At 43.0% G+C, this 27,691-nt stretch overlaps 1 protein-coding gene across 1 annotated transcript; it reads left to right on the plus strand.

The window, feature by feature from the left end:
• The first annotated feature begins 9,913 nt into the window (after positions 1–9,913).
• cplx3b (complexin 3b) lies at positions 9,914–23,377 on the plus strand. Its single transcript, XM_017717194.2, has 3 exons — positions 9,914–10,489; positions 21,027–21,114; positions 22,590–23,377. Exons 1-3 carry the CDS (start codon positions 10,332–10,334, stop codon positions 22,812–22,814), a joined length of 471 nt encoding a protein of 156 aa, XP_017572683.1. The 5' UTR covers positions 9,914–10,331; the 3' UTR covers positions 22,815–23,377.
• The last annotated feature ends 4,314 nt before the right edge of the window (positions 23,378–27,691 follow it).

The raw sequence follows: 27,691 nt of genomic DNA on the forward strand, positions 1-27,691 counted from the left end.
GCAGCTAAAAAACAGCTTCACATGACTTAGAGGTGCTAGCCTTCACCATCCTAGCACTGGGAGTAGAGTGTGATGAGGAAACCCATCTAGTGGGTAGAACTGGACATGACTAAACATGCCAGAAAATAACATGTTCTGGCAGACTGACGACATTAGGGGTGAGTGGAATGCAACCTGGTAGCCTGAGCTGAAGGTTTTACAGAAATAGCACTGGTAGCTAATGCGGTATTGATATCAGCATAGCTCAATGCGGCGTACACGTACACATACATACACCATCGAGTCCGAGCTTTATTCTCACCACTTGGTTTCTTGAATGAAGCCACAGCGACCACCCTGGAGACCGTTATCGCACTGGGGGTGTTAATTAAACCACTGATTGTTTCCATCATGCTGAGGATGGCCACAAAACACGAAGACATGTCCAGTGTTAGTGAGAAACTGTTCTACATGAAATGATGGGGTATCTGCGATTAATGTCAATTAATTCTCCCCTGCTGCAGATGACCACTGTCAGTGTCAGTTAAGCGGACACTGATGTTTTTCCTTTTCAGCACCTCGTGACAAACCAGCTCCATCACTGTATGGCCTGTCACTGCTTAAAGAGCTGTCTGTTCTGCTTAGTTTAGAATACTCATCGTCTGTCTTACAGTCACGCTCACATTTCTAATGGACCTGATGATGGACAATAAATGGGTCCCTCCTCAGTTATTAGAAGCTCTGCATGAGGTCTGCTGATGATGAGTTTTGGTTCCAGAAATGACCACAGATACCGCACCAAACGAGAAATAAAACACCTCTACAATAATGCTAATTTCTACTAGCATCCCTATTGTTTTTCTAATGGTTTGTTAGCATTAAGCTAATGCTGATGCATTGTCCGTTTTAAATTAAACATGGACATTTGAAACTTGTAAAAAACTCTCACCTTTTTATTTGAAGTTTGCAACAGACATTAACACCTTCACTCCACACACAGGCCAAAAAGGCATCAGCAATACTATCGCCATAGCAACATTCGCATGGATTCATGGCCCCGTCAGCTGTGTAATGTTGCCAGTTTTACTGTAAGGCGCAGAATGATTCTGATAGAGCACATGCTTTTGAATTTGTGCTATTTAGTGACTTCTTTCAAATGTTTATTCACTTCCCATTGACGTCCATTATGAACGAGTTTCAAGTCAATGGCAGGGTCAAGTCAACCATCTCCATGTCCACCTTCACTTCATCCATAAACCTTCTCCTTCTACCCGGCAGCTCCATCTCCAACATTCTTTGCCCAATATATCCACTATTCCTCCTCAACACATGTCCAAACCATCTCAACCTGGCCTCTCTGGCTTTATCTCCAAACTGCTCCACCTTCACTGTCCCTCTGATCTGCTCATTTCTAATCTTGTCCATCCTTGACACTCCCAACGAAAATCTCAGCATCTTCATCTCCGCCACCTCCAGCTCAGCCTCTTGTCTTTTAGACAGAGCCACAGTCTCCAAACCACACATCATAGCAGGACGTGTCAACAGCACAATACAAATTGCCACCAGGTACAGGTAAGTGCGCTATAGGTTAGGCCTTCAGGGGCTGCACAGAAGGCCTGAAATCTCAGATTGACTAACAACGTAATTAGGAAATGACAGCAGAATCAGCCACAAATGTTTTGATTTCTGATGGGTGGGATGAATTTCATAGGCAGAAAACATCACTCTAGGCCTACTGAGAGTTCTACATACATCTCTGACTGAAAATAAGTGAGCGTCACAGTCTAACCAGGCTTCAGAGTCACTGTAAAACTGATGCATACAAACACAAATATATTTAAAAATATATTTGTATATCAATGCCTACATTTTATCCTTAAAGTGTATTAAACACATGCTAATGTTTCTAGTCATGTGAAGTTCAGTGAAGCTCAGGAGTTGATGTACATGCCAGAAACCAACTTTAACCACTGGCGTGGTCAATGGCAAAAGTTGGGATGATTTAACAGGAATTTTTAGTTGCTACTCTATTAAAGACAAAGGAATATCCGGATTGCTGTTGTCGACTTCTGCCAACATTTAAACACAGCTGTCTGTTGTAAAGAAATTTTATCCACCTTTAAGTATTTAAGCAGCAAAGTCGAAAGCAGTCTGTTAACTCCGCCCACACCACTATGCTGATAGAGTATTACCACCAAGGCCCAATCCCATTTTTTATTATCACCCCTTGTTTTCGAGTGTCACTTTGACTGCGTTACAAGGGGTACTGGTTGAAATCTTCCTCTATCTTCCTTTATTTGACCTTCAAATAAAAAAAAAAACATTACTTCATTAAGAGGCGACTAGCGCCGCTCTGTAGGCGACCCTGCCTGTCTGCATGATGGTAGAGGAGGGTAAAGTTCAGCTCCTCACTGCTGGGTTTTAGTTACATTTAGGGCATCACATGCCTTCAAAGAGGGGGGTCAGTTCATTAGTATCGCCCACCCCTAATTCTTCAGTGATATGAAGCTGAACTCAGCTATGTGAATTTTCCCGTTCCACCTTAAATGGAGCGGCAGTTCTGATGCCTGAGGCTCCAGAATGTAACTGCTGCACCATTTAAGGTGGAATGGGAAATTTAGCTAGTTAGCTAATGAGACGTCAGCATACTACTAGCAGTCTTTATGCTTGTTATGAAGAAAAGGACCAAAATACATTGAAACAACATTAAACTAAGAAAATACACGGTTAACATATTTTAACAGAGAATTCTCACATTTGTGGGTTTCTTTGGTCTCTTGCTCAGCCGTCTTGCAGGTTTTTTTTTTTTCTCATAACACTGTTTGGAAGGTGCCTCTGAAAAACCTCCGTTTGGAGGACCATGTAGTCCTAACACATCACCTCTACCCCTCCATCTCAACAGAAATCAGGACACCCTACCCCTAGACATGAACGCGTGAAATGAAGAACTAAAGGCTAAGTGGTAGGGCTGAGGGGTGACATGGGTTTGGGCCTAAATCTACCCTCTGGAAAACTTTGACAGAATTATACACACACATTTTCTAAACCGCTTATCCTTCTGGGTGACAGCGGGTGCTGGAGCTTATCCCAGCAGTCACTGGGTAGAAGGCAGGACACGCCCTGGACAGGTAGCCAGTCCATCACAGGGTTCAAATTATACAGACTGACTATTGCCCTAATTTTCAAACACATTTACTGCAGAATTCTTCACCTTCATCTTCAGCAGCATCTGCCCACTGGTTTCCATTAGAAGTCTATATGTTACTGTTACTGGGAAACGTATTGAAACTATTGTCTGTGGTAATTTGCTGCATCATACAGATACAGCAGATAGAGATTAGACTGAAAATCAGTGAACTCTTCCTTTAATCATGACTGTTCATATTGATTGTTTGTATTGCCGTTATTTTGGCTAAACGAAAGTCCAGGTAATGTCATGTGGCACCGTCACTAAATGGCTGTTTGACTATCTGTCTGCGCCCCACTAACCTCATTCCTCCAGAAACAGAAAGAGACATGAGGACAAACAACAACAAACTCCCAGCGAGCGCATTTAACAGTGACATATTTGCAAAGCTGGGCAGCGACAGAAACAGCTGTGGCCTCGGTCAGGCTCTTTCTCTGTATCCAGGGGGGGGCAGGGGGGCGGAGGGGCAGGGGGGGGTGCACTCATGCGTTGGCATTATATAAGGTTTTATTATAAGGAATTTGCATGTATTTGTCCAGCCGTGCGTCATTTCTAGGCCTCGCGTATAGCCCCAGCCTGACCGTTCGTATTTGATCCTATTGTAAAATGGCTATAATGTGATGCTGTCTGACCGCACAGCCATGATTGATGGTTTCTTTGACTGCTCACAAGGCTGGGGTCATGCACACCAAGCCTGGAGACGTCACATATCTAGAGATCAAGTCCTGATTTCGTGACGTTACACAGATAATCTCTTGAAATGAAAATCCTGAAAACGAAGCTATTATTATTTTAGTTTGTATGTATTTTGAGCTGTTCATTTACAACAAATGACTTTCATTGTAGTTAAAGGGGAATTACACCAAACTTTTCTAAATTTCTGCAGAATGCACGTATCGAGATGTAAATAAAGTTACTTGTGGGGTTTGATGTGAATGCTCTGTTCCAGATAAACTTACTGACTCCACTGTAATGATTCTGGATGGCGGTGGGGATAGGAACCAGGGGTCACAACATATTGTGTCATATACGCTTATCAGGCACAACATTATGACCACCTCCTTGTTTCTACGCTCACTGCCCATCTTATCAGCTCCACTTACTGTATAGCTGCACTTTGTAGTTCTACAGTTACAGACTGTAGTCCATCTGTTTCTCTGATACTCTGTTACCCCGTTCTTCAGTGGTCAGGACCTCCATGGACCCTCACAGAGCAGGTACTATTTGGGTGGTGGATCATTCTCAGCACTGCAGTGATGCTGATGCGGTGGTGGTGGTGTGTTAGTATGTTGCGCTGGTCTGAGTGGATCAGACTCTGGAAATGGCTGGCGCTTTTAAACACTGTGTCCACTCACTGTCCAGTCCACTCTATTAGACACTCCTACCTTGTCAGTCCACCTTGTAGATGTAAAGTCAGAGACGACAGCTCATCTGCTGCTGCACAGTCTGTGTTGGTCATCCTCTAGTCCTTCATCAGTGGTCACAGGACGCTGTTGGCTGGTGGACCGTTCTCAGTCCAGCAGCGACACTGAGGAGTTTAAAAACTCCACCAGCACTGCTGTGTCTGATCCACTCAGACCAGCACAACACACACTAACACACCATCACCACCTCAGTGATACTGCAGTGCTGAGAATGACCCACCACCCAAATAGTTCTTGCTCTGTGAGGGTCCATGGGGGTCCTGACCACTGAAGAACAGGGTAACAGAGTATCAGAGAAACAGATGGACTACAGTCTGTAACTGTAGAACTACAAAGTGCAGCTATACAGTAAGTGGAGCTGATAAGATGGACAATGAGGGTAGAAACAAGGAGGTGGTCATAATGTTGTGCCTTAGCGGGTGTATATATATATACACCACCGGGGGAATGTTTTGCTTTAACACCCTGCATGTATCCCTCCACCACGAACGGAACCTAAAAATGTGTTTTACAGCAAAATCTTTTCAAAACCACCAGGTCTCAGACCCATGCCCATTTTGTATAACTTTCTGTGAGGGAGCTTTTATAGGTAGACGTCTGGTTCCTATCACCACCACTGTGAACTATTCTGACTCTCTAGAATGAAGCATTTCACTTCAAACCACTCTGAATGACTTTGCTTACATCTTATCCATTTGAACATACAGAACCTTGGAAAATTCTGTGGAACTTCTCGTGAACTGTTATGCCAAATCTTTCAAATACTGAGCAACAAACTTACTTCCAGCCTCTTTTTTGAGCGTTTGTGAGTGGGTAGGTACATATGCTGGGTTAAATACACATGCTTGCCCTTCATGGACGTCTGGGAACCGTTTTATTATCCCGTCCTCTCTGACTTAGTCCTACTTCAGACAGCTCGTTATTCCTCCGCAAACGCTCGTGTTAGTTTACTGTGTGGACTGCAGCTGTCGCCCCTTCATCTCAAACCCCGAGCGGCTGCAATTTAATCGTCAGCAGCTCGACGTCGTGGGCGCTGCCCGCGCTGAAATAAGCAAGGAGCCACTTTCCACGAATGGGTTACGCATGTGTACATTCAGAATGTCAGAAGCCGGTCCTGAAGAAGAAGGAAGCTACACTCACAGGCCCACTCCTAGTTTTTCTTTTTACCCCTACCCTTTGTTTTTGACGGTGGCAAGGAAAAACTCCCTAAAAGAGGAAGAAACCTTGAGAGGAACCAAGACTCAGAAGGGGAACCCATCCTCCTATGGTCGACACCGGATAGCAAACATTATTAGTATGAAGTTTTATAGTACAAAGTGGGAAAAGAAAGATCTGAGGGTGAGGACTGCACAGCGCTGTACAGCAAGAAGCTCAGTGGTGGTCAAACCGGTCCAGAAGGCTGGTGAGCAGTGGTACCAATCAAGGCAGTAGAGGCAACAGCATCAGACGCACAGGATGGGCAGCTGATCAGCTCGGCAGAGAAAGGAGAAGAAAAAACAGAGTTAGTTCTGTAAAGAGTGGCTGACCACAGATTACAGTAAAACAGAGCAGTGGAGACTCCAGCAGGTCTAGACCTGACAGGGAAGACTAGTCACCAAATGCTTGACTGTACAAATAAGTTTTTAGCCTAGACGTAAAGATTGGGGCTGTGTCTGATTCCCGAACATTGGCAGGAAGATTATTCCAGAGCTGGGGGGCTTTGTATGAGAAAGCTCCCCCCCTGATGGAGCTTTATTAATTCTAGGTACCAGTAGTAAGCCAGCACCTTGTGATCTAAGTAGGCGTGATGGTTCATAGTGGGAGAGGAGCTCACTCAGGTACTGAGGGGCGAGCCTGTTTAGAGCTTTATAAGTCAGTAATAGAATTTTATAATCAATGCGAAATTTAACTGGTAACCAGTGCAGGGCTGATAACACTGGACTAATATGGTCAAACTTCCTAGTTCTTGTGAGGACTCTGGCTGCAGCGTTCTGGACTAGCTGAAGCTTGTTAAGGCTTTTGCTGGGACATCCAGACAGCAGGGCATTACAATAATCTAGCCTTGAAGTGATAAATGCATGAACTAGCTTTTCTGCATCCTGTAGAGATAATGAATTTCTTAATTTAGCAATATTGCGGAGATGCAGGAAAGCTGTTCTAGTGATATTAGTTATATGTGTGTCGAAGGAGAGATCAGCGTCTATCATGACACCAAGATTTTTAACAGATAGGCTTGATGAAACTGAGAGATTGTTAAGTTTTAGTGTTGAGTTAGACAGTCTGTTTCTGGCTAATTTTGGACCAAGAAGCAGGACCTTTGTTTTATCTGAGTTAAGTAGCAGAAAATTATTTGACATCCAATCTTTTATGTCTTTTATACAGTCCTCAATCTTGCCAAGTTTACTAGCGCTGCTCTGTAGGCGACCCTGCCCCTCTGCAGGGACAGCAGAGGAGGGTAAAGTTCAGCTCCTCACTGCTGGGCTTTAGTTACATTTAGGGCATCATACGCCTTCAAAGAGGGGGGGCAGTTATTTATTATCACCCACCGCTAATTCTTTGTTTATATGAAGCTGAAGTCAGATATTCACCAGCTTCTTGTTTGAATTTTCCCATTCCACCTTAAATGGATCAGCAGTTATGTTCTGGCGCTTCAGGTGTCAGAACTGCTGGGCTATTTAAGGTGGAATGGGAAAGTTAGCTAGTTACCTACCAAGACATTAACATGCTATTAGTGATTTTTTATGCTTGCTATGAAGAAAATGACCATAATACATTGAACCGACTTTAAACTAAGATAAAACGGTGGTTATCATAAATTTTAAACAGAGAAAACTCTCATTTGTGGGTTTGTTTGGTCTCTCGCTCAGCCGTCTTAGCGGTTTTTCTTTTTTCTCATCACTCTGTTTGGACGGTGTCTCTGAAAAAGCTCCGTTTGGAGGACCATGCTGCTCCAACACTTCGCCCCTCTAACTCAACATGAATCGGGACACCCTGCCCCTAGACGTGAACGCGCAAAACAGAGGGCTAAGGGCTGAGTGGTAGGGGAGAGGGGTGAAATGGGACTGGGCCAAAGTGTTTACAAAGTGGTCAGACTCATAGGATACCTGAGTTTATGAGTTGAACAACAAGGCAGCTTAAAAGGGAATTCCACTCATTTTCATTCAGAGTAGTTTTGGTGAAATGGTTGATTGTAAGGACTCAGATTTCTTTACAGTGGTGCTGATGGGAACTAGGAGTCACCATGACAACAACACAGATATAGCCATTTTATTTACTACCCAAAGCCACCAGTGAGCCTTTACGGGTCTTCTGAGTTTTTAAGTGTAATCTTTATGATGATAGAACGGAGAGAAATCTGAAAATTTGTTTTCTTTGGAAACTATTTTACCTCACAATGCCCTGCATGTATCCCGCCGCCATGAACAGACTTTGAAAAATATATTTTAGGTCAGATTCTTCTCTCAAAAATATCATAAAATAATGTCTCGGACATCAGACGGTGTATTCATCACCATTTCATGTAGTAACTTTCTGTGAGGGAGCTTTAAGAAGCAGTAAACTCTGCAGATGTCTGGTTCCTATCACCACCACTGTGAACAGTTCTGACTGTGGAAGCTTCTCTAGAACAAAGCATTTCACACCAGTCTACTCTGACTGATTGTTTACATCTCAACCTTATAATTATGTAGACATTATGGAAAAAATTGGTGGAGTTAAGGCTAAACATGGGAAATAAAGGCAAAACGTCTTTATTTAACCTCTGGCTTTCTTAATAATGTGCTCTCAATAATGATGTACAGTACTGTGCGAAGGTTTTAGGCATCTAAGCAAATTTTAAAACAATTTACCTCAGCAGTGAGTTTATCACAATAGACTCATCGGCCACTTTATTAGGTTCAGTTGCTTGTTAACACAAATAGCTAATCAGCCAATCACACGGCCACAATTCAATGCATTTAGGCATGTAGAGGTGGTCAAGACAACTTGCTGAAGTGCAGACCGAGCATCAGAATGAGGGAAGAAAGGGGATTTAAGGGACTCTGAACGTGGCGTGGTTGTTGGTGCCAGACGGGCTGGTCTGAGTATTTCAGAAACTGCTGATCTACTGGGATTTTCACTCACAACCATCTCTAGGGTTCACAGAGAACGGTCCGAAAAAGAGGAAATATCCAGTGAGCGGTCAGTTGTGTGGACGAAAACGCCTTGTTGATGTGAGAGGTCAGAGGAGAATGGGCAGACTGGTTCCAGATGATAGAAAGACACCAGGAACTCAAATAACCAACCAAAATCTCTGAGGAACGTTTCCAACACCTTGTTGAAAGTCTGCCATGAAGAATGAAGGCAGTTCTGAAGGCAAAAGGGGGTCCAACCGTTCACTAGCAAGGTGTACCTAATAAAGTGGCTGGTGAGTGTATATATATATATATATATATAGTGGTTCACATGTAAAGGTGTAGTGATTTGGTGTGTATTCGTGCACTTTAGAGAAACTCACCTCCTCAGGTGTTTCCTTTACAGCGGTGGTCTTGATGTCTGGATCACAGTTATGGGCAATGTATTTTTTACCCAGAATGACCAGTAAACCTTCACCGTTTAAACCAGGATTACTTTGGATTACAGGATCACAGGATTACTATTTTGCTCTGCATATAGCACTCCACCTTCTCAAACCTTCTCAAAACTATCAATGCCTCAGGCTTCATAACCATTTCACACAATGTGAAGGAGCTTTTGGGGGCATTAAACTCTCCAGACGTCTGGTTCCTATCACCACCACTGGGACTGATTCTCTTTAATGGAGCACCTAATATCAAACCACTACATTTTAACCATTTAACTATGATGGAATTTGCCTTTGACTGACTGTACACTCTTAAAAAAGATGGTTCTTTGAGGGTTCTTCAGTAAAGACAGTGGCTTTGCATAGAACCATGAAGGACCATTTGCCTTCTTACATGGTTCTTTGCATGCTGAAACAATTCTTCAGATTGGTGGAGAATGTGTTCTGTATAGAACCTTGATGAAAATGGTTCTATATCACACCAAAAAGGGTTCTGATGTTACAAGCTTGACATCTTAACAGTAGTGGTGCTACATAGAACCATATACAGCACATCTGAAGAGCCACTTCAACACACAGAGACCCACTGAAGCATATGGTTTGGTGGTCATGGTTCTATTTAGAACCATTGCACTCAACAAGGAACCCGCGAAGAACCACCTTTTTTAAGAGTGTTAGTCACGCCTGGCTGCTGGTTGACCATTCCAGCCGCGTGATTGGTCCGGCTTGTTCATACACGTAGCGCGCACGTGATATACGCATCCCCTCCGCGCTGACGACCACCCAAAGGCAAACACCTGGCACGGTATATAAGACGTGGTCACATGTTCGTTGTAGAGTTTACGAGTTGAGGAGGAGCGACCCGGTCCGACTACCCTGCGCTCCAGAGTTGGCTCAGTGAGAGGAGCTGTCCACTGCCGGAGGTGCTGAAGGCGACGGTTCAATGAGAGGAGCTGTCCTCGGTGCTGAACTCGCTGGTTGAAAGGAGCTGTCCAAGACGGGAAGACCTGCTCATCTCCTCCTCATCTCCTCCTCATCTCCTCCTCATCTCCTCCTCATCTCCTCACCGTAAAGGAGAGACGTTGCTGGACAGTGCTCTAAGTTGCTGGTGTACTTTCGCGGCGAGTTCGCGTGGCTTTTGTCCAGGACGAGTGGACAACCTTTCCGTGCGTAAGTTAAAAAAGCAGTTCGGCTCGGCGCGATGGCTTTCATGGTCAAGCACATGATCGGCGGTCAGCTGAAGGACCTGACCGGAGGCTTGACGGAGGAGAAACCCGAAGCGGAGAAAGGCGAGGCTGGAGCGAAGGGAATGACCCAAGAGGAGTACGAGCAGTATCAGCAGCAGCTCGAGGAGGAGAAGTAAGGAGAGCTTCACCACAAACGCTGTGAATCAACGACTTAAAGGGGAAGTCCACCAATCTTTCCGAATTTCCGTATAATTCAGTGCTGGAGATGCAGTTCGTGTGTTTATGGGAAGTGAGCGGTGGTGATAGGAACCAGAACCAGGGCTCGGTTGGCCACAACGCGAACGCAGCCCGTTTATTTACTATCCAGAACCTCCACGTGCCTTCTGGGGTTTTACACGTAGCGTTGATGACGCTAAAACAACCCTAAATGTGTAAAATAAGGATTATTTTGCCTGAGAACGCCCTGCTGTCTCCCGGTATCTACAAGCCTGTCTCAGGTATCATATTCATAACTTTCTGTGAGCGAGCTTTTAGAGGTGGACGTCTGGTTCCTATCACCACCGCTCTGAAGCTTTACTCTTTAACCGAAATTTCTGAGAAATCGGTGGAGTTTCCCTTAAACGTGTTTGAGGTGCTGCGCGCCTGAAGTGGCGCTCCGCGAAAGCGAGCTTCGTTTCCTCGTGTCGTTCCCAAAAGGGAACGCGCACTTTTGCGCGTGGCTCGTGAGCGCGTCGCGCGCTTCTCCAGCTGTCATTCTCGCTTAGGGATAGTGCTCGCGTGCGGCTAGCACTAATTAACGAGGAAACCAGCAGGTGCTAGAAATGAACTCTTTAACACACTTAGATTATACCGGCTTTAAACAAGGCAGCTGTGCCAAACGCTGTTGTGTAGCCGTGGTTATATGTGTGTGTGTGTGTGTGTGTGTGTGTGTGTGTGTGTGTGTGTGTGTATATATAAAACCATGGCTACATCTCAGACAACAGACAGATAGATAGATAGATAGATAGATAGATAGATAGATAGATAGATAGATAGATAGATAGATAGATAGATAGATAGATAGATAGATAGATGGATGGATGGATGGATGGATGGATGGATGGATGGAATAATTTCTGTATATATATATATATATACACACACACACACACACACACACAGACATAAAATATGCCATCCATAAATGATTGTCAGAAGATTATATTTTCTTATACTGTTAATTGTATGTGTTACACATATATGTTTATATACATTGATAAATGACTGAAATGCATGTCCCATATTTTAAAATCTCCAGTTTCAAAAACGGTTGGCCTATAAGTCACATATAAGTTGGATATAAGGGAAATCCATAGATTGTCACATGTCAAATATCTACCTGGTTTCCTGTTTATATTTCACTACAACACAAAATGTCGATGATAAAATACATTTTACTTCTTTACATCTGCATATTTACCACCTTCGCTAAGCACTTCACAGAAGAATGCATAGGAAGACTCAATCAGCACTGACGTAAAGTCCATCAGAGGCTTACATTTTGCCCGAGCTGCCGCCATACGGTCATTTCATGCTCCGCTATGCGTGCTCTTCTCCTGTTTGCTCCTGCCGTGTGGAGGATCCTGGCTGCAGCTCAGGGTATATGGGCTGTGACCTCGCAGAGGGCCTAATCCAACGTGGCGCGCCCTAAATCCAGCGCCAGCATCACTACAGACACGTTTTGAAGCTCGTCAGGACTCGCCATCAGAGCCTCAGCATGGGGCCGTGAGTCAGGCACTGGAAATAGACTGCCGGCATCGGATTTCTGGCACTTTGCAAAGAGCTCGGAAATGGAGAGAAGAAGCAGGTTTCAGGCTCCTCCAAGCCGACTATCTATAGAGCTAAAGAGGTGTGCTGTAGTTCACACTCACGTCATGTACAATCACTGGAGGCTTACTCATATGATTGCCCTGTGAGTGAGACCCCATTACGCTGCCTTGTCACGGACAGCTCTCAGCTCAGGTCCCTCGTTCAGGATGAATTATGAGCCCTAATCATAGGTCAGCCAGTGGAGGCCACAGCATGACCTTCAGTAAACACATGCGTCTTACAGGTGAACAGGGGTTTATTCATGTCCAAGAGGTGAAGGCATGCTGCTGTTATTACACTCGTTCTTTATAAGGCACAAATAGAGCTTTGATCCCTCGTTTCTTCTTGAATTGCATCTTTTTACTTACTTTTGCATGGCTTATTTATCAAAAATAGCCAGATCTCTTACAATTACTGTGCCTTTAAATTGGAATTCCAACAACATTTCTGCATAAAGTAGATTTCTTTACAGTGGTGGTGATAGGAACCAGGGGTGCCCATGTCTGCAATGCAAATATAGCCATTTTATTTACCTTTAAAATCAAATGGGTTTGAGTTTTATAGGCCCTGTTGATGATGGTAAACAGTGGCGCTCTCTGTAAGGGAGCTTTTAGACGCTTCAGGCATCTGGTTCCTATCACCACCACTGCTCCTCTAGAAAATTCAGGCATGGGGATCCTTTGGACGGCCACGATGATCTATTCACAGCCAAGAACAGCACGTCTAACCATTTTCCGACAGTGTAAATGAGCTTTGCTCTCATTGGTTGCCCTATATTTTACCTGCAGGCAGAAACACTCCTTATAACATCAGCACGAATGGATGGAGCCGAAGGCTGTATGTAAATGTGTTTTCATGGCGTCACGAAAACAATTGGTTCAAAATGGGCTGTTTTCACAGCTTAGTTCTCACAAGATCGTATAGACCACAGACTGAACAGTACAGCTGGTACTTAAATGAAAGTACATGCTACACCTGGCTTATTATTTATAACAAAAAAAGAGGAAAATATGGTTTTCCCTGAGTAGAGCTCTTCACGCAGCCATCTGCTGACAGGTTCTTCAGGGATCCAGAGTGGTTCTTCTGCAGCATCACGAACCTGCGCATCTGTGGATCTCCTTTATCACTGTAACATTGATGCTGTTACTAAAGCAGTGATAGCAGAGCTCCTCCACTAACCAGCCTCCTGGGAAACCCATTATAAAAATGGAGCAAACAGCCTGGCAGACTGAGAATGGAGAAGAAAGGTGCAACACCTCAGATCCCTTTCCACCCGCTGCTGCGTAATGTAGAGGATGTTTGACCTCTAACCCGCTAAACACAGGCTAGGACGTATTCAGACATGATACCTGATGATGTCACATATATGTACTGTTAAATGGCAGGAGTGTGGATTACCACTCAGGCTCTTGGTAAAGCTATGGGTAGACAAACAGATAGACAGACAGGCAGACAGACAGAGAGATGGATGGATGGATGGATGGATGGATGGATGGATGGATGGATGGATGGATGGATGGATGGATGGATGGATGGATGGAAGATTATCGGATAAATTATTGGACAAATAGATAGATAGATAGATAGATAGATAGATAGATAGATAGATAGATAGATAGATAGATAGATAGATAGATGGATGGATGGATGGATGGATGGATGGATGGATGGATGGATGGATGGATGGATGGACAGACCAACAGACAGACAGACAGACAGATCAACAGATAGATACATAGATAGATAGATAGATAGATAGATAGATAGATAGATAGATAGATAGATAGACAGACAGGTGTACAAATGAGCGGATGGATGGATGGATGGATGGATGGATGGATGGATGGATGGATGGATGGATGGATGGACAGACCAACAGACAGATGGATGGATGGATGGATGGATGGATGGATGGATGGATGGACAGACAGACCAACAGACAGTTAGACAGATAGATAGATAGATAGATAGATAGATAGATAGATAGATAGATAGATAGATAGATAGATAGATAGATAGATAGATAGACAGACAGACAGAGAATGAGTGTGATGGACAGGGCAGCTTGTTATTGGTGTTTTCAGGGGTCAAGGTCACAGTACATTACCCTTCTCTTTAAGCTGAGACGTGTATTTTCTGCAGATTCTTCTGCTTTTACCCTTAAATAGATCCATATTTTTAATTCAGATGCCGTTCCTTTCTCATAAAACATGCTATTTATTGTGTTTTGTGTACTTATTATTTATGCTAATTTGAGAGAAGGTATGTAGATCTTCTAAATATAGTCATGAGAACTAAAGACATGCTGTCTGTGTCCGGTCACTGCCTCTGCTCTGCCCTCTGGCGGTCTCACTGCAACATGGCATCACCATCCCTGGGCAAAAAGATTACAGCTGGCAATTAAAGCTGTGATCAGAAACTGCCAAAACAGTGGCGCAGCTGTTCCAGAGTTTACCAGCAGGGAACAGCGTCAGTCCAAGTATCACCATTTCAGAAGCATGGCTTAAAGTTCCTGCATGGATCTTGGCTACTCCTTTAAATTGATATAGAATGTTCACATCATGTGGCTGTTCTGTAAACATTAGTTAGGTCTTAATTAATTACATAATTAGGTCTGAGCCTTTCTTCTGTTTATGTGACAATATGTTTGGTTGGTGGACTGTTCTCAGTCCAGCAGCGACACTGAGGTGTTTAAAAACTCCAGCAACACTGCTGTGTCTGATCCACTCAGACCAGCACAACACACACTAACACACCATCACCACCTCAGTGATACTGCAGTGCTGAGAATGACCCACCACCCAAATAGAACTTGCTCTGTGAGGGTCCATGGGGGTCCTGACCACTGAAGAACAGGGTAACAAAGTATCAGAGAAACAGATGGACTACAGTCTGTAACTGTAGAACTACAAAGTGCAGCTATACAGTAAGTAGAGCTGATAAAATGGACAGTGAGCGTAGAAACAAGGAGGTGGTCATGATGTTATGCCTGATTGGTGTATATAATATATACAATATACAAACACTAAATATGTATTGTACATACTATATGTACTATGTATAGTATATGTGATATATGTATCATACATAGCAAATATAATATACACTATGCATGCCATATATGGTACATATAATACATACAGTATACTATGTCATATAGAGTATTATATATATATATATATAGGATATTGCATATACTACTATTATACATTATACATACTACTACATTGTATATCAGCACCATATTGTAACCTATTTCTGCCAATGTATGTCAATTAATATTTTATGTTCAATGAATATTAGTCTGCATGTAGTGTGTATGACCACTGCACTTGTTTGGAGCAATTTTCCATTCATTTTTCCCATGGAGAGAAACGTCTTAGACCCAGGGCTCGTCTGGATGCTAATGGCGAACCACAAAAAGATGACCTCATTAGTCCATAAGCCTAATGATTAGGCTGTTAGTGGGAAAACTATCAAGAAGTCCCAACATCTTCTGTTCTGAACCATCAGTATGCCTGCTGGAATATGTGTTCATTAGATGGGTTTGAACATGCTGTTGAAAGCTCTTCTACTTCGTGAGCAGATGGAGTTTATTGGAGGGCAGCGTGTGGCCCCTGGCCTTATGTCGTGTTCTATTCATGTTTGCGTGCTTATTCATTTTTGTCCTTAACGGACTGCCAGTCCGTTAGCTCTAGAGACTGTGAAAAATTGAGGGAGTCGTCACTGTGAAAGCTCACAAGCTCAGCCTGACTGCCATTTTAACAGCAGTGGCAATCGTGCTTTCCTTGTGCAAACCCTTCCGTTTGAAATGGACTTCAATCTCTTTTTAATTCTACTTGCTTTCTTGCACCAGTCCAATTCTCTCAGGGCTGGCCTTTGGACTGAGATGCCCAGTCCAAAACAGTTGGATAGTTTTGGATATTAAGAGGTTAATCCAAAGTGTATGTGTGAAATAGTTTGATTTTGGTAACACTTTATTTGGAGAGTCCACTTTAGATGCTTTACTTTCAAGATACATGAATCTAAATATCTACTAAACTGGCCATCATTTTAACTCTAAACTGGCTCTAATCCTAAACCTAACCTTAACCTCAACCCAAAACTTAAATCCAGCCCTCACCCTGGTCCAAATACTAACCCTAACCCCACCACTGCTTAGAATCAACTGATTGTCATCAAATAGTTTGTTAACAATTTGAACATCTATAGATAATCTATAGGGGACTATAGTGGACTTTCCAAATGAAGTGAGACCTAGATTTTTGTTGGGCCTATATTCAAATTTTTTATATCGCTGTTGTCGGAAACAAAACCTCGTATCTCCATTTTTGTCATTTTTCAGTTTTTGACATAATCTGAAAATACCTGTTGTTTCTTACATTGTATATAAATTTGGTGATGAATGTGCCAAAATAAACGGCCCAAAATGACTTGTAAATATGTCTGATTCCATTGACTTACATTAAAAGTAAAGTAGGTTTTTTCCTTCTCCTGTAAAGTTCCCAGTTTGGAGATACGAGGTTTCGTTCTGACAACATCGATATATTTTTTTTAAATATTTTTTTATGTGCTATGTCAACATTGCCTCACATACTATTCGCCCTCCAATCTATTTTGAATTCATCATTGTTTTGATGTCACAACCATGAACACATTTACAACCGTCCATTCAACCCACAGCAGTTTACCTCCACCCAGTCCTGCTGAAGTGAGTTGGAGTGTTGTTCCTGCAGGCAGTCTGTGAGTCATTGGAGTGGAAGACGTGGGGGAAATGGTAAAACCTTGTGATGTTCCTGGCTGTAGGAAAGCAAATGGATCGTTGTGGCCTTCCAAAGGATCCACCAACCAAATGGAGCACCTTCTCCCCCCACATTCCTGAGGATTCCAGTCCAAACTTTTCTTGCATCTCAGCCCAGACTGCTTTTGAAATAAAAGGGCAGCCAGTTAGAACAGAGGTTATGTATATGTCTGTCTTAAAGGCACAGTAGCAAAAACAGCCTGTTTAGTTTAATTCTTTGGCATAAAGAGATGCTGGAAAATGGTCAGGTAAAAATGAATTATGATTGACACATTGAACCATATCAACTTTATAAACTGATTTCAGGGGAAGAATAAAATCCAATAAGATGTACATTATCGGCCATCTAATCTTAACACTCGTAGAAGAAATCTGGAAGTCCTGAAGGCCCTTATAAGGAATGCTAAAGAACAGAGTGAAAAGATGGGACTTCAGCTCAGTACGGAGAAGACTAAGCTTCTAACAACAGGAAAGACCTCAGAACTGATGGTGAAGATGTGGAAATGGTGAACAGCTCGATTACTAACAACAGAGGATCCAGCGATCAAGAAATGTGACATAGATCAGCACTCGGCAGAACGAGGATGAAGGAGCTTGTAAAGATCTTCAAATGCAATGATTTGTCTATACAAACTAAGTTCTGAATTGTCCAGGCTGTGGTCCACTCTGTGGTGCTTTAGAGAAGTGAAAGCTCATCAACAAACAAGCTTGAAGGGAAAAGTACTGATGCTTTTGAACTTTGGTGCTGGCAAAGCCTTTTGAAAGAACTTTGGACGTCAAAGAAGACAAATAATTGAAAAAAAAAAAAAAAAAATCAAGCCATACGTCTCACTCAGAGCCCTGATGACCAGACTGAAGCTCTTGTTTTGGACATATTCTGGACCAGTTCACTGGAAAACACTGTTATGATAGGAAGAAGATGACCAGCAACAAGATGGATGGATGCAGTCAGAGGAATCATTAAACACCAGCCATTCAGAAGCCTAAAGACCCAAATAACAGATAAGGCATTCTAGGAAACACTACTTCTGATGGTCGTCAGGAGTCAGAATAATAATGGTAATAATAATAATAATAATATTGTCAGAGTAACAAACTCTGCTCACTTGCTGCTCAGTCTGCTGTAAGCCTCGTCTTTTGAAGTACAGACTGAGCCATAAAACTGCCACAATATCAGGTTCAGCTCAGTTTTGTCAGTTTGTCCAGATCAGTATTAATGTTGTTTTGTTCCAGCCGGTCTGTAAAGCTTCTTACAGCCCGTTTAGTTTGGCGAATGGTGTTGGGTTCATTTCTGACTGATTCCAGGTTGTTTAGCTGTTCTTCTGTCACAGCTGCCAACTAAAAAGCTGCTCAGTGGTGACGGCAGTTTGGGAATTTAGTGTCGTCTCATCTTCAGAGTCTGACCAAATCAGCTGTTGGTCAAATATCATCTTAAAAGTATCCATATTCTGTGTCTGTGCAACGTCAGAAGTAAAAGCGTTCAAATAGCTTAAGCGTCTCCTACAGCTGTCAATGTCGTTGCTTAGCAACAGCGTCTCAGCGGAGTGGTACAGTGTTTGTGAAAAACCTGTGATGTTATGGTGAAATAACAGCACAGCTAGAACACTTCTCAACCAACCAGCTTGAGTGGCCGTATATACTACATACCTAATAACCTGCGACTTTGGATGCTACTGTGGAAAATATTCCTGCACTGGACCATGTTGTACTAAAAAAAGTGAAGACGTAATGTTGCTATGCCAACGTACGCCACATCAAGTTGCAACCTTGTTGGCTGTCTCAGAACTAAGTTCAAGAAAAGAGTAAAAAAAGGAAAATAATTGGAAACTCACTACTAGTTCAGCCCTCAACTCATCCTTCCCCATGTTTCCGCAATTTCCCAGCCAACTCCTTGTTGGTGTGGTACTACAGTGTCCACTAACATGCATTCTTAGGATGTATGTTGGATTGTTCTACATATTACACAGTGACTGTCCTAACAAAACCTAATAAAACTCTATTGTTTTATTTCTTTTGTAAATGCCAGTTGCAATTTGTGAACAATTTATGATAGAAATAGCAAATAGAAATTACCCAAAATAGCTAGAAATAAATCTAGTTAGATTATTGAACCTTATAGGTAAGAACATTTGGTAGGTAAGTAAATTGGTGGTAAATTTGGGGGAAAAAATGTTCTTGGGGACAATTTGACCAATTTTGTGTCTCCGCCATGAATGTGCACAATGCAAATGAAAACTAAATGCAATGATGTAGAAATCATTTAAACCCTATATTTAAATGGAGTTATGACACAACTGAAGTTTGAGGAAAGGCCGTGACTAAAACCCCTCCTTCTCCTTCTTCCACTCTTTCTTGTGACGAAATTTAACTCGTTTCTCGTTAGCTGAGGTAAGGGTGAGGTCAGGGCGAGGTAAGGGGCAAGGGTAACTTTCTGGCAGGCCTAATGAAACACCCTCAGGAGCCAACTTTGGACAACGATGCATTAAACTCTTTGCAAATGTCTGGTTCCTATCACCACCACTATGAAGAATTCTGACTTAATAAGTTTCTCTAGACACCAAACCACTCTGAATGGGTTTATTTACATATTAGCCAGTTAATTATCAAGACATTTGTAAGGTAATGTGTTTAGTACAGATTCTGATTCTTGGGACCCTGTCCTATGTCACCCAGTGAGAGCAATACATCCGCATGTAATATTAATGTTATGAATGCATGTGATTAAACTACTGAAGCTTGTTTTGCATGTGAAAAGATGGCACACAAAATGGTGTGAGTGTGAAGCGGGGGAGCGGGGGGCTGTGGCAGTGAATTTAAGATGGCAGCTGGCGGAGTGGGTGAGCATCATGCTCTCTCTCTCTCTCTCTCTCTCTCTCTCTCTCTCTCTACCCCTCGGGTCCTTCACTGCTCAGCCAGTTTTGTCTCTCTGCTCTACTTTTGCCCAGCGGTGCCCTCTGCTCCTACACCGTAATCACACTGACCTTTCAGCACGCATGTGCGTGTGCATTAATGCACACGTGAGCACATATATGTGCTTGCGCTCGTTTTTTCCATCTTCATTTCACAGCACTGACTGATTCATGAGATTTACAGGGTCATTTAAAAGAGCCTTTAAGATTAAGCTGAAGGTTTTCTTCAAAAATAGCCCAAAATGCTCTTAATCAGGGGCTATCGTGTAGATGGAGGAAGGATGGACAGAGGCTTTTGCTCCTCAAATGAATGATCAGGTTTAAACCTGGGATTGGGAGACAAAGAGATGCCCTATTCTAGAGAAACTTACCAAGCCAGAATTGTTCACAGTGGTGGTGATAGGAACCAGACGTCTGAAGAATCTAACGCCTCTAAAAGAAAGGTTTTACATGGAATGGTTATAAATATGCTGCCTGATGCCTCAGACATTGAGTGCATTAACAGGGACTCAATAAGCTGTTCATTCCATGGTGTAATGATTAGCACTCTGGACTTTAAATCCAGTGATCCGAGGTCAAATCTCGGTCGGACCTAATTGACTTTCTTGGAGAAATGCAGTCATGGGAAACTGTTTTGCAGTTTCTGACTTGCAGAAATCCCAGATGGAATCAATAAGCGGTCAGCAGACCTTGTGAGCTTGCATATGATTCTGGGTCAGTCGTGGGCTGGAAGTTAGGGAACCAGCCTTGTGTCCAGAAGGTTGTTTGATGCCCAGAGCTGACAGCACATGACTGAGGTGTCCTTGGGCAAGGCACCCAACCCCCAACTGCTCCCTGGGTGTATGTCGTCACTATGATAGAACTATATGAAATGTGTTGTTTTCACCACAATTACTTATTTGAAAACTAAAAGAGCAGAAAAAACTGCCTTTTGGATATTGAGGTTAATGTTAGGGTTAGGTTTAGTCTTATGTGTAGTATTATTTACCTACAGTAACAAAAAGAAATAGAAACTTATGGAAGTCCTCATATGTTTAGCAAGACAAGCCTGTGTGTGTGTGTGTGTGTGTGTGTGTGTGTGTGTGTGTGTGTGTGTGTGTGTGTGTGTGTGTGTGTGTGTTGGACTTATACCTATCACTTTTTTCTTGCAGGCAGGAGCGAGATGCCAACTTTGCCCAGAAGAAAGCAGAGAGGGCCACAATCAGAACTCACTTCAGAGAAAAGTACAGACTGCCAAAGGTACAGACCCCACTCACTTTGAAGTGATCGTTTGGACAAATGTCAAGTTTTGCTTAATTTCCCCCTTTACCCCAAGGGTAGTTCATCAGCCAAGACTAGGTTGTTGTCCAAAATATGCTTCTTATAGTTGGCACTGGAGCTCTGGGGCTAATGCAGCTAACAAGAAATAGAAGTTTAGCTATCAGGTCAGCATTGTGCCTCAAATCTGCCTTAATCTTGTCAAGTCTTTAAAAGGAAATTCCACCAATTTTGCAAAAATGTGTGCATAATTTGATGACTGAGATGTGAACACAGTCGTTCAGAGTGGTTTGATGCAAAAGGGCTCATTGTAGATCACATGGAGGCAGGATACACCCTGGACAGGTCGCCAGTCCATCGCAGGGCAGATAGACAGACAGACAGACACAGACTGTCACTCACACCCAGGGGCAATTTAGCATGTCCAATTGGCCTGACTGCATGTCTCTGGATTGTGGGAGGAAACCGGAGAACCCGGGGAAAACCCACGCAGACACGGGGAGAACATGCAAACTCCACACAGAGAAGATCCCGGTCACCTGGCCGGGGAATTGAACCCAGGCCCTCCTCACCACCCACTGCACCACCGTGCCGCCGCAAGACATATTGTTTACTATCCAAAACCTCAAGTGAAGCCCCATGTGCTGTCTAGTATTTTGGGGGACCACACTGACTTATGACACCCTAAAAGTATCTCTCCACAGTTAATGGACAGTAAAAGGTACATTGTAGCCCAAACGTTTATCCCAAAACTATCATCGAGCAACGTGTTCATAATCACTTCACTTTAACTGCTTCAGACATCTGGTTCCTATCACCACCACTGTGAGTAATTCTGTTTCTCTAGTATGAAGCATTTCACACCAAACCACACTGAACGACTGTTTACAGTCTAACAAGTCAGAAATTTTGGGAAAAAAAATCCCATTTAAGTGAACTTAAATAAACATACTAGTGGTTTCTAACACAGACAACAACCTGTAAAGTACTGGAAAAGTGAACAGGAGTTAATGCTAACAGCTAAAAACATTAGCAGCAGCCACCTGAAAGTCGATGATGCACTTACTTCCGTCCATTTTTTACAGATAAAAATGCCCCAGTATATAAATACAGTGTCAGGTACAACATAAGTCTATTAGAGATGACTTAGTTTGCACAGTGCTAATTTGTGAAATATAAGCTGGCATTGCTTTTTAGCTCATAGCTCCAGAACTAAAGAAGCAAAACAGCCATCTTTACCCATGTCCTGGCTGATCGACTACATCTGGGGTAAGGAGAATATCATAGAAAACTGATTTTTCGCTAAAGGTTTGCTTAAATACGAAGCATCGCAAGCTTACAGATCGCATTGCCGTCAGCCTAACAGCACAAAGGAAATGGCGAAGCATAATCAGTGCTTTGTATCAGTGGAACAAATCTCTTCATGTTTACGATGTGCTTGTGTGTGCGTGTGTCAGAACGAGCTGGATGAAACGCAGATCCAGGCCGCAGGGCAGGACGTGGAGCTGCCCACCGAACTGGCCAAGATGATCGCCGAGGACAACCAAGAAGAGAAGCACAAACAGTCCGTCCTCGGCCAGCTCTCCAACATCCAGAACGTGGATATTGACCACCTGAAGGACAAGGCTCAGGCCACGCTGGAGGAGCTGAAAAACTCAGCCGAGAAATGTTCGCTGATGTGATCTTCTCTGATCTCTACTCTTTCTCTGTTCGGCTACATTCACATTACAAACTCTGCTGTTGCTCAATTGGCCTTTCTCCATCCACAAATGTGGTGTTTTTGTAGCAACTGTTGCTCGTTTGACAAGCCTTTTGGAAATCCTGTTCAACCTAATGAGAACTTGTAGCGCTAAATCATCGCAATGGCTACATTCAGAGTGTGATATTCATTTCAAATGATAATCATTTGGTATATAACATCATACTGTTAGGACAGAGTGGCCAGTTTTGTTCCCTGCTGAAAAAAACGTGCTGGTCTAAGCTGGTCTAGTGCTGTTCCGATGCTGGTTTAGCTGGGCACCCCAGCATGGTCATGCTGGTTGACGTGTATACCAGCATCCAGTGCTGGTCTATGTTGGCTCTTCTCACAGAGTTGTCATGCTAATATTATATAAGTGAAACTTTTTTGATCCCACAACAGGGAAATTCCACCTCCGCATTTAACCCATCCGTGAAGTGAAACACCACATACACACTTAGTGAACACACACACTAGGGGGCAGTGAGCACACTTGCCCGGAGTAGTGGGCAGCCCTATCCATGGCGCCCGGGGAGCAGTTGGGGGTTAGGTGTCTTGCTCAAGGACACCTCAGTCATGGACTGTCGGCCCTGGGGATCGACCCGGCAACCTTCCAGTCACAGGGCCAGATCCCTAACCTCCAGCCCACGACTGCCCCAAATATAAATGATATAAATAAAAAATTATATAAGTGAAATGAAACATTCACAGCTGGGGATTCCTACAGAAGTCGTCTTGATTAGCAACAACGAAGCCTAGCTAAGAAGCATGGCATTTTATACTGGGAACTTAATGTTGGCGGCTCTGAACAGCATGCTATGGGAATGGGATGTTTGAATGGGATCTGTGGGTGGATGGGTCAATTCCAGCTCAGATCCGATCATTCTGCCTTGATGGCTCGCGTTTGTGTTTGTAAGGGTGCTTTTCCACTGACCCAGACGGGAACTAGGGGTTCTAGATCTTCTTCACTCCACTCGCTCGAGAGAAACTGCCATAGTAAATGATTTAGTTGTGATTTTGGGCATTTCACGCCGTTCTAAACGGTCATATTTGGCTAGTTAATTGCCAGTTCGCTGTGCTTATTTGCTTATTTCTGTCCTCAAATATGTCAACATTTACTCGTGTATAGCTTTGGTTTTTGCTAGAGCGTGAACTGACACATTAGCATCAATTAGCTTTGCTTAATACTAGTGTTATTAGCATAATAGCACATGTGGTGTTCTGTCTTTCCGCTCAGGCACACAAAGTAGTTCTAAAATCATTCAATTCTACATTATAGAAATAGCAATCAATACACTGGTGATGTAGAAGTGCTTGGTGACTTAGTCCTCACTGTGCTACATAGCTAAATTTTCATTAGCTTTACCACAGTCACAGAGCCCCCTTGAGTATCGTTAGGTCCTGTTGGTACCAATCGAGAGCAGGTACCAAAAAACCATAATGCTGGAACCTTCAGTTCTGGACTATGGATCCCTGCTGGTGGCACCCCGTATAAATAAAAATGACATGGGAATGAGATCCTAATGCATGGCCATGACTTAGTAAGGCGTAGGAATGAGACAATTAAGCCTTGACCGCAGCTTAATAAGACAAGATCTCGTTCCCACACCTTAGTAAGTCATGGCCATGCATCAGGATCTCGTTCCCATATGTTAATACCGCGTGGCCACGCGTTACTTTTATTTATACTGGATGTTTCCAGCAGGACTCTGTACCGGACCATTGACCAATGGGAAAAGCACAGTTCCAGTTTTCTGGTGCCAAAGGTTTGTTCAGTGGAAAAACACCCTAAGTGACCCATATCTAACATTAGTGTGAGCACATTTATGAAACCAAATGTCTGGCAGATGATGACAGCAGTTTGCACATTTACAAAGATTCTAATATTCATAGGAAAACTTAAATCTTCTCATTGTGATCATTTGGACCACAGTTGGGTTCACACTGCATTGGAAAAATCTAATCCGGTTCACATTTAGGCAAAGAAATCAGATTAGTGGCCCTTCAGCCCTGTAATGTGAATGTAGCCTCTCTGTCTCTCTCTCTCTCTCTCTCTCTCTCTCTCACATACAGACATTCTGTCTCTCTCTCTATCTTTCTCTCTTCTTGCAAAAGTAAGAGACCCCCCTCCCCCTTTTACATAATTTATAGTCAAACTGACCATTAAGTACATGTATAAATGTTGCAGTGCTCATAAAAATCATATGTCAAAATTGGTAAGTTTACAAAAGTGAACAAAAACGTTCTTTACCTTTAACGTACGTTGGCATAAAGAGATTTTACTCCAAGCCATTTTGGAGCATTTCTATTGGTCCATTCATCATGAAATGTCCACGCAGTGTAACGGGCAGCTGCCATGTTCCAACAATATCAAAAAATGAAAACTATCAGCGACGATATGTTTAACGAAGCCTCAACGACTAAACAGAACAACATTTTGGTGTGTCACTCTTCCTTCATTACAGCTTCCATTCTCTTCAGGACACTCACTTGGTTTCTCTCAGAACCTGCAGACACACCCCCAAAGTTCAGCCTTAGACGTTGGTGGCTTTTCCTGCTTCTCACAAGCCAAAGAATCGCATTCAAAGAGGCTGAGGAAATAAACAATGAATAACTCACACTTATTTATCATTTTGACTGGCAATCAAATAAGCGACAGGTGGTCTCTAAGTTTGCACAGTGCTGGACACACATCCACACGTCTCTGTCTCTCTAATGCAATAGAAGCACAACTTAATAGTACTGCCAAGCATATGTGCTGCCAGGTCTGATGCCAAGGCCTTGAATAATCCCCCCACACATACATGGACAGAAGTATACAGCACATATTAACTCTCACACGTCCCACGTCCCCTCTAGAATCCCCTCAGTGTGTTAGAGCTAAAGTGTTGTGCTGACAGTTTTTAATGTCATTGCTGTTCGTTCTCCGGTTTGTGAATATCAACTATCAGGCTCCACCGTTTCGTTTCACAACCTAAAGCCACGCCTTTCCTCAGTGCCCTACAACTTAGGGTCATTTGCAGGGCACATCAGAGTGCACTATGTAGGACATACTGCTGGGGAAGCCAGCGATGGCCAGGCATACTAAAGGTTCCTGTTCATGCACCAGAAGAAGCCATGTGGAAAGCAGCAAGCCACCACTTAAGCACCTTTAAGCCCAGTCCTGGATTACGTAACACTTTTAAAGGAGTACGGCAGCATTTTTAAGCCCAAATCTCTATTTATAGCATCTGTTTTGCACTGTAAATTATCTTGTACAATGATTGCATGTCCCTGTACCTGAAGAGAAGACCTGTACACTTGAAACTCACTTATAATAGAAGCCAATGGGCGGTTGTTCTGCCAGTAAACGCTCATGAATAACATGTCGTTTTATTAAAACGCTGTTGGTGATTCTTCAGCGGAAGGTATTTTGTGAACGGGTTTCCCAGAATAGCCAAAGAAAGGGTTTGAGGTATAACAACAGCAGAGCCTTTTTGGTGTTATTTAGAGCCATTTTTAAAACGTCACAGAGAACCAAGCAAATGACCAGTCATGCATCCAATCGTTTCATTGTTGTTTATGGTTTTACATGTTTTACAGAAGAACTACTGAAGAGCCATTTGTAAGGGTGCAGATGGGACTAGTTTTCCAGAGGGGAGAATCTGTGGCAGTGTGGGCACAGCTTCTCATGGATTGTGCATGAACACTGGAAAACCAGAAGGCAAAAGTTACCGGAACTACTTTTTGAATTGTGTCGTTCCAAACTTAGACAAATCTTCACAAGACCAGACAAGAGATTCACTCATGTTCATCTCATTCTAGGGCCTGTACTGTTAGAGTGTAAAGGCTGTAGTCAGAATAATGTTTTATAGTCACATATTTTAAATGTTTATTCCCAGACTTCAGCAACTGCCCACTGGCTTCTATTCTAAGTGTGTCGAGTCGACAGGTTTCCTAGTGTTTTCTAGACACAGGGACACATATTGAGATTACTGTCTCTGGTAAGTGACTGTACACTACAGAATGCATCGCATGGAGACTAGGATGTGCGATGCTGAGCTATTCCTTTAATGGTGAAGATCTAATGGGCATTATCTGGGAGCTGCTAGACTTGAGTAGGTTTCCCAGAGCTGGTTAAGGGGAATTTGACTGAATTTTCAAAAAATTTGACATAATTAAATGGTTAAGACGTAAACAAAGTCATTCTGAGTGGTCTGATGTGAAATGGCCTGTTGTAGAGAAAGTTACAGACTCAGATGTCTTTACAGTGGTGGTGATAGGAACCAGGGGTCTTCATGTCCATAACACACATATAGCCATTTTATTTGCTATCCCAAACCACCGGTGAACCTACAAGCATCTTCTGAGTTTTTTTATGTAAAGTAGATGACGGTACAATAGAGGAAAACAAGGCGTTTGAGCCCAGAACCTCCTCAAAACTGTCGTAAAATAATGTCAGGCAGCGTATTCGTAACATGTTATGCAATAACTTGCTTTAAGGGAGTTTTTAGAGGCATTAAACTCATCTGACGTCTGGTTCCTATCACCACCACTGTGAACAGTTCTCTAGGTTCCTCTAGAACGGAGCGCTTCACATCAAACCGCTCTGAGTGGCCTTGTTTACATCTGAACCCTTTCCTCATGTAGAAATTTTGAAAAAGCTGGTGGAATTCCCCTTTGCATCAAAGCAATAATCAAGTTTCATTCTCCAGACAAGAAGCTGCAAAGTGGAGATACAGTCAACCTGGTGCTGCCAACCATCAGGGGTCTGTAGAACAGGCCTATGGAAAAGGGACATGGGTCAGTTTTGGTTGGAGCCCAAATCTTCGCATCACTCAA

Source organism: Pygocentrus nattereri, chromosome 7 (assembly GCF_015220715.1).
Source record: "Pygocentrus nattereri isolate fPygNat1 chromosome 7, fPygNat1.pri, whole genome shotgun sequence".
Lineage (NCBI taxonomy): Eukaryota > Metazoa > Chordata > Actinopteri > Characiformes > Serrasalmidae > Pygocentrus > Pygocentrus nattereri.

What these genes read in the sequence shown, in the direction of transcription:
- cplx3b (XM_017717194.2), top strand. Translation starts at nt 10,332, where the DNA reads ATGGCTTTCATGGTCAAGCACATGATCGGCGGTCAGCTGAAGGACCTG. An exon ending in CAGCAGCTCGAGGAGGAGAA is followed by an intron (nt 10,490 to 21,026) that starts GTAAGGAGAGCT and finishes TTTTTCTTGCAG; the next exon opens with GCAGGAGCGAGATGCCAACT. An exon ending in AAAAGTACAGACTGCCAAAG is followed by an intron (nt 21,115 to 22,589) that starts GTACAGACCCCA and finishes TGCGTGTGTCAG; the next exon opens with AACGAGCTGGATGAAACGCA.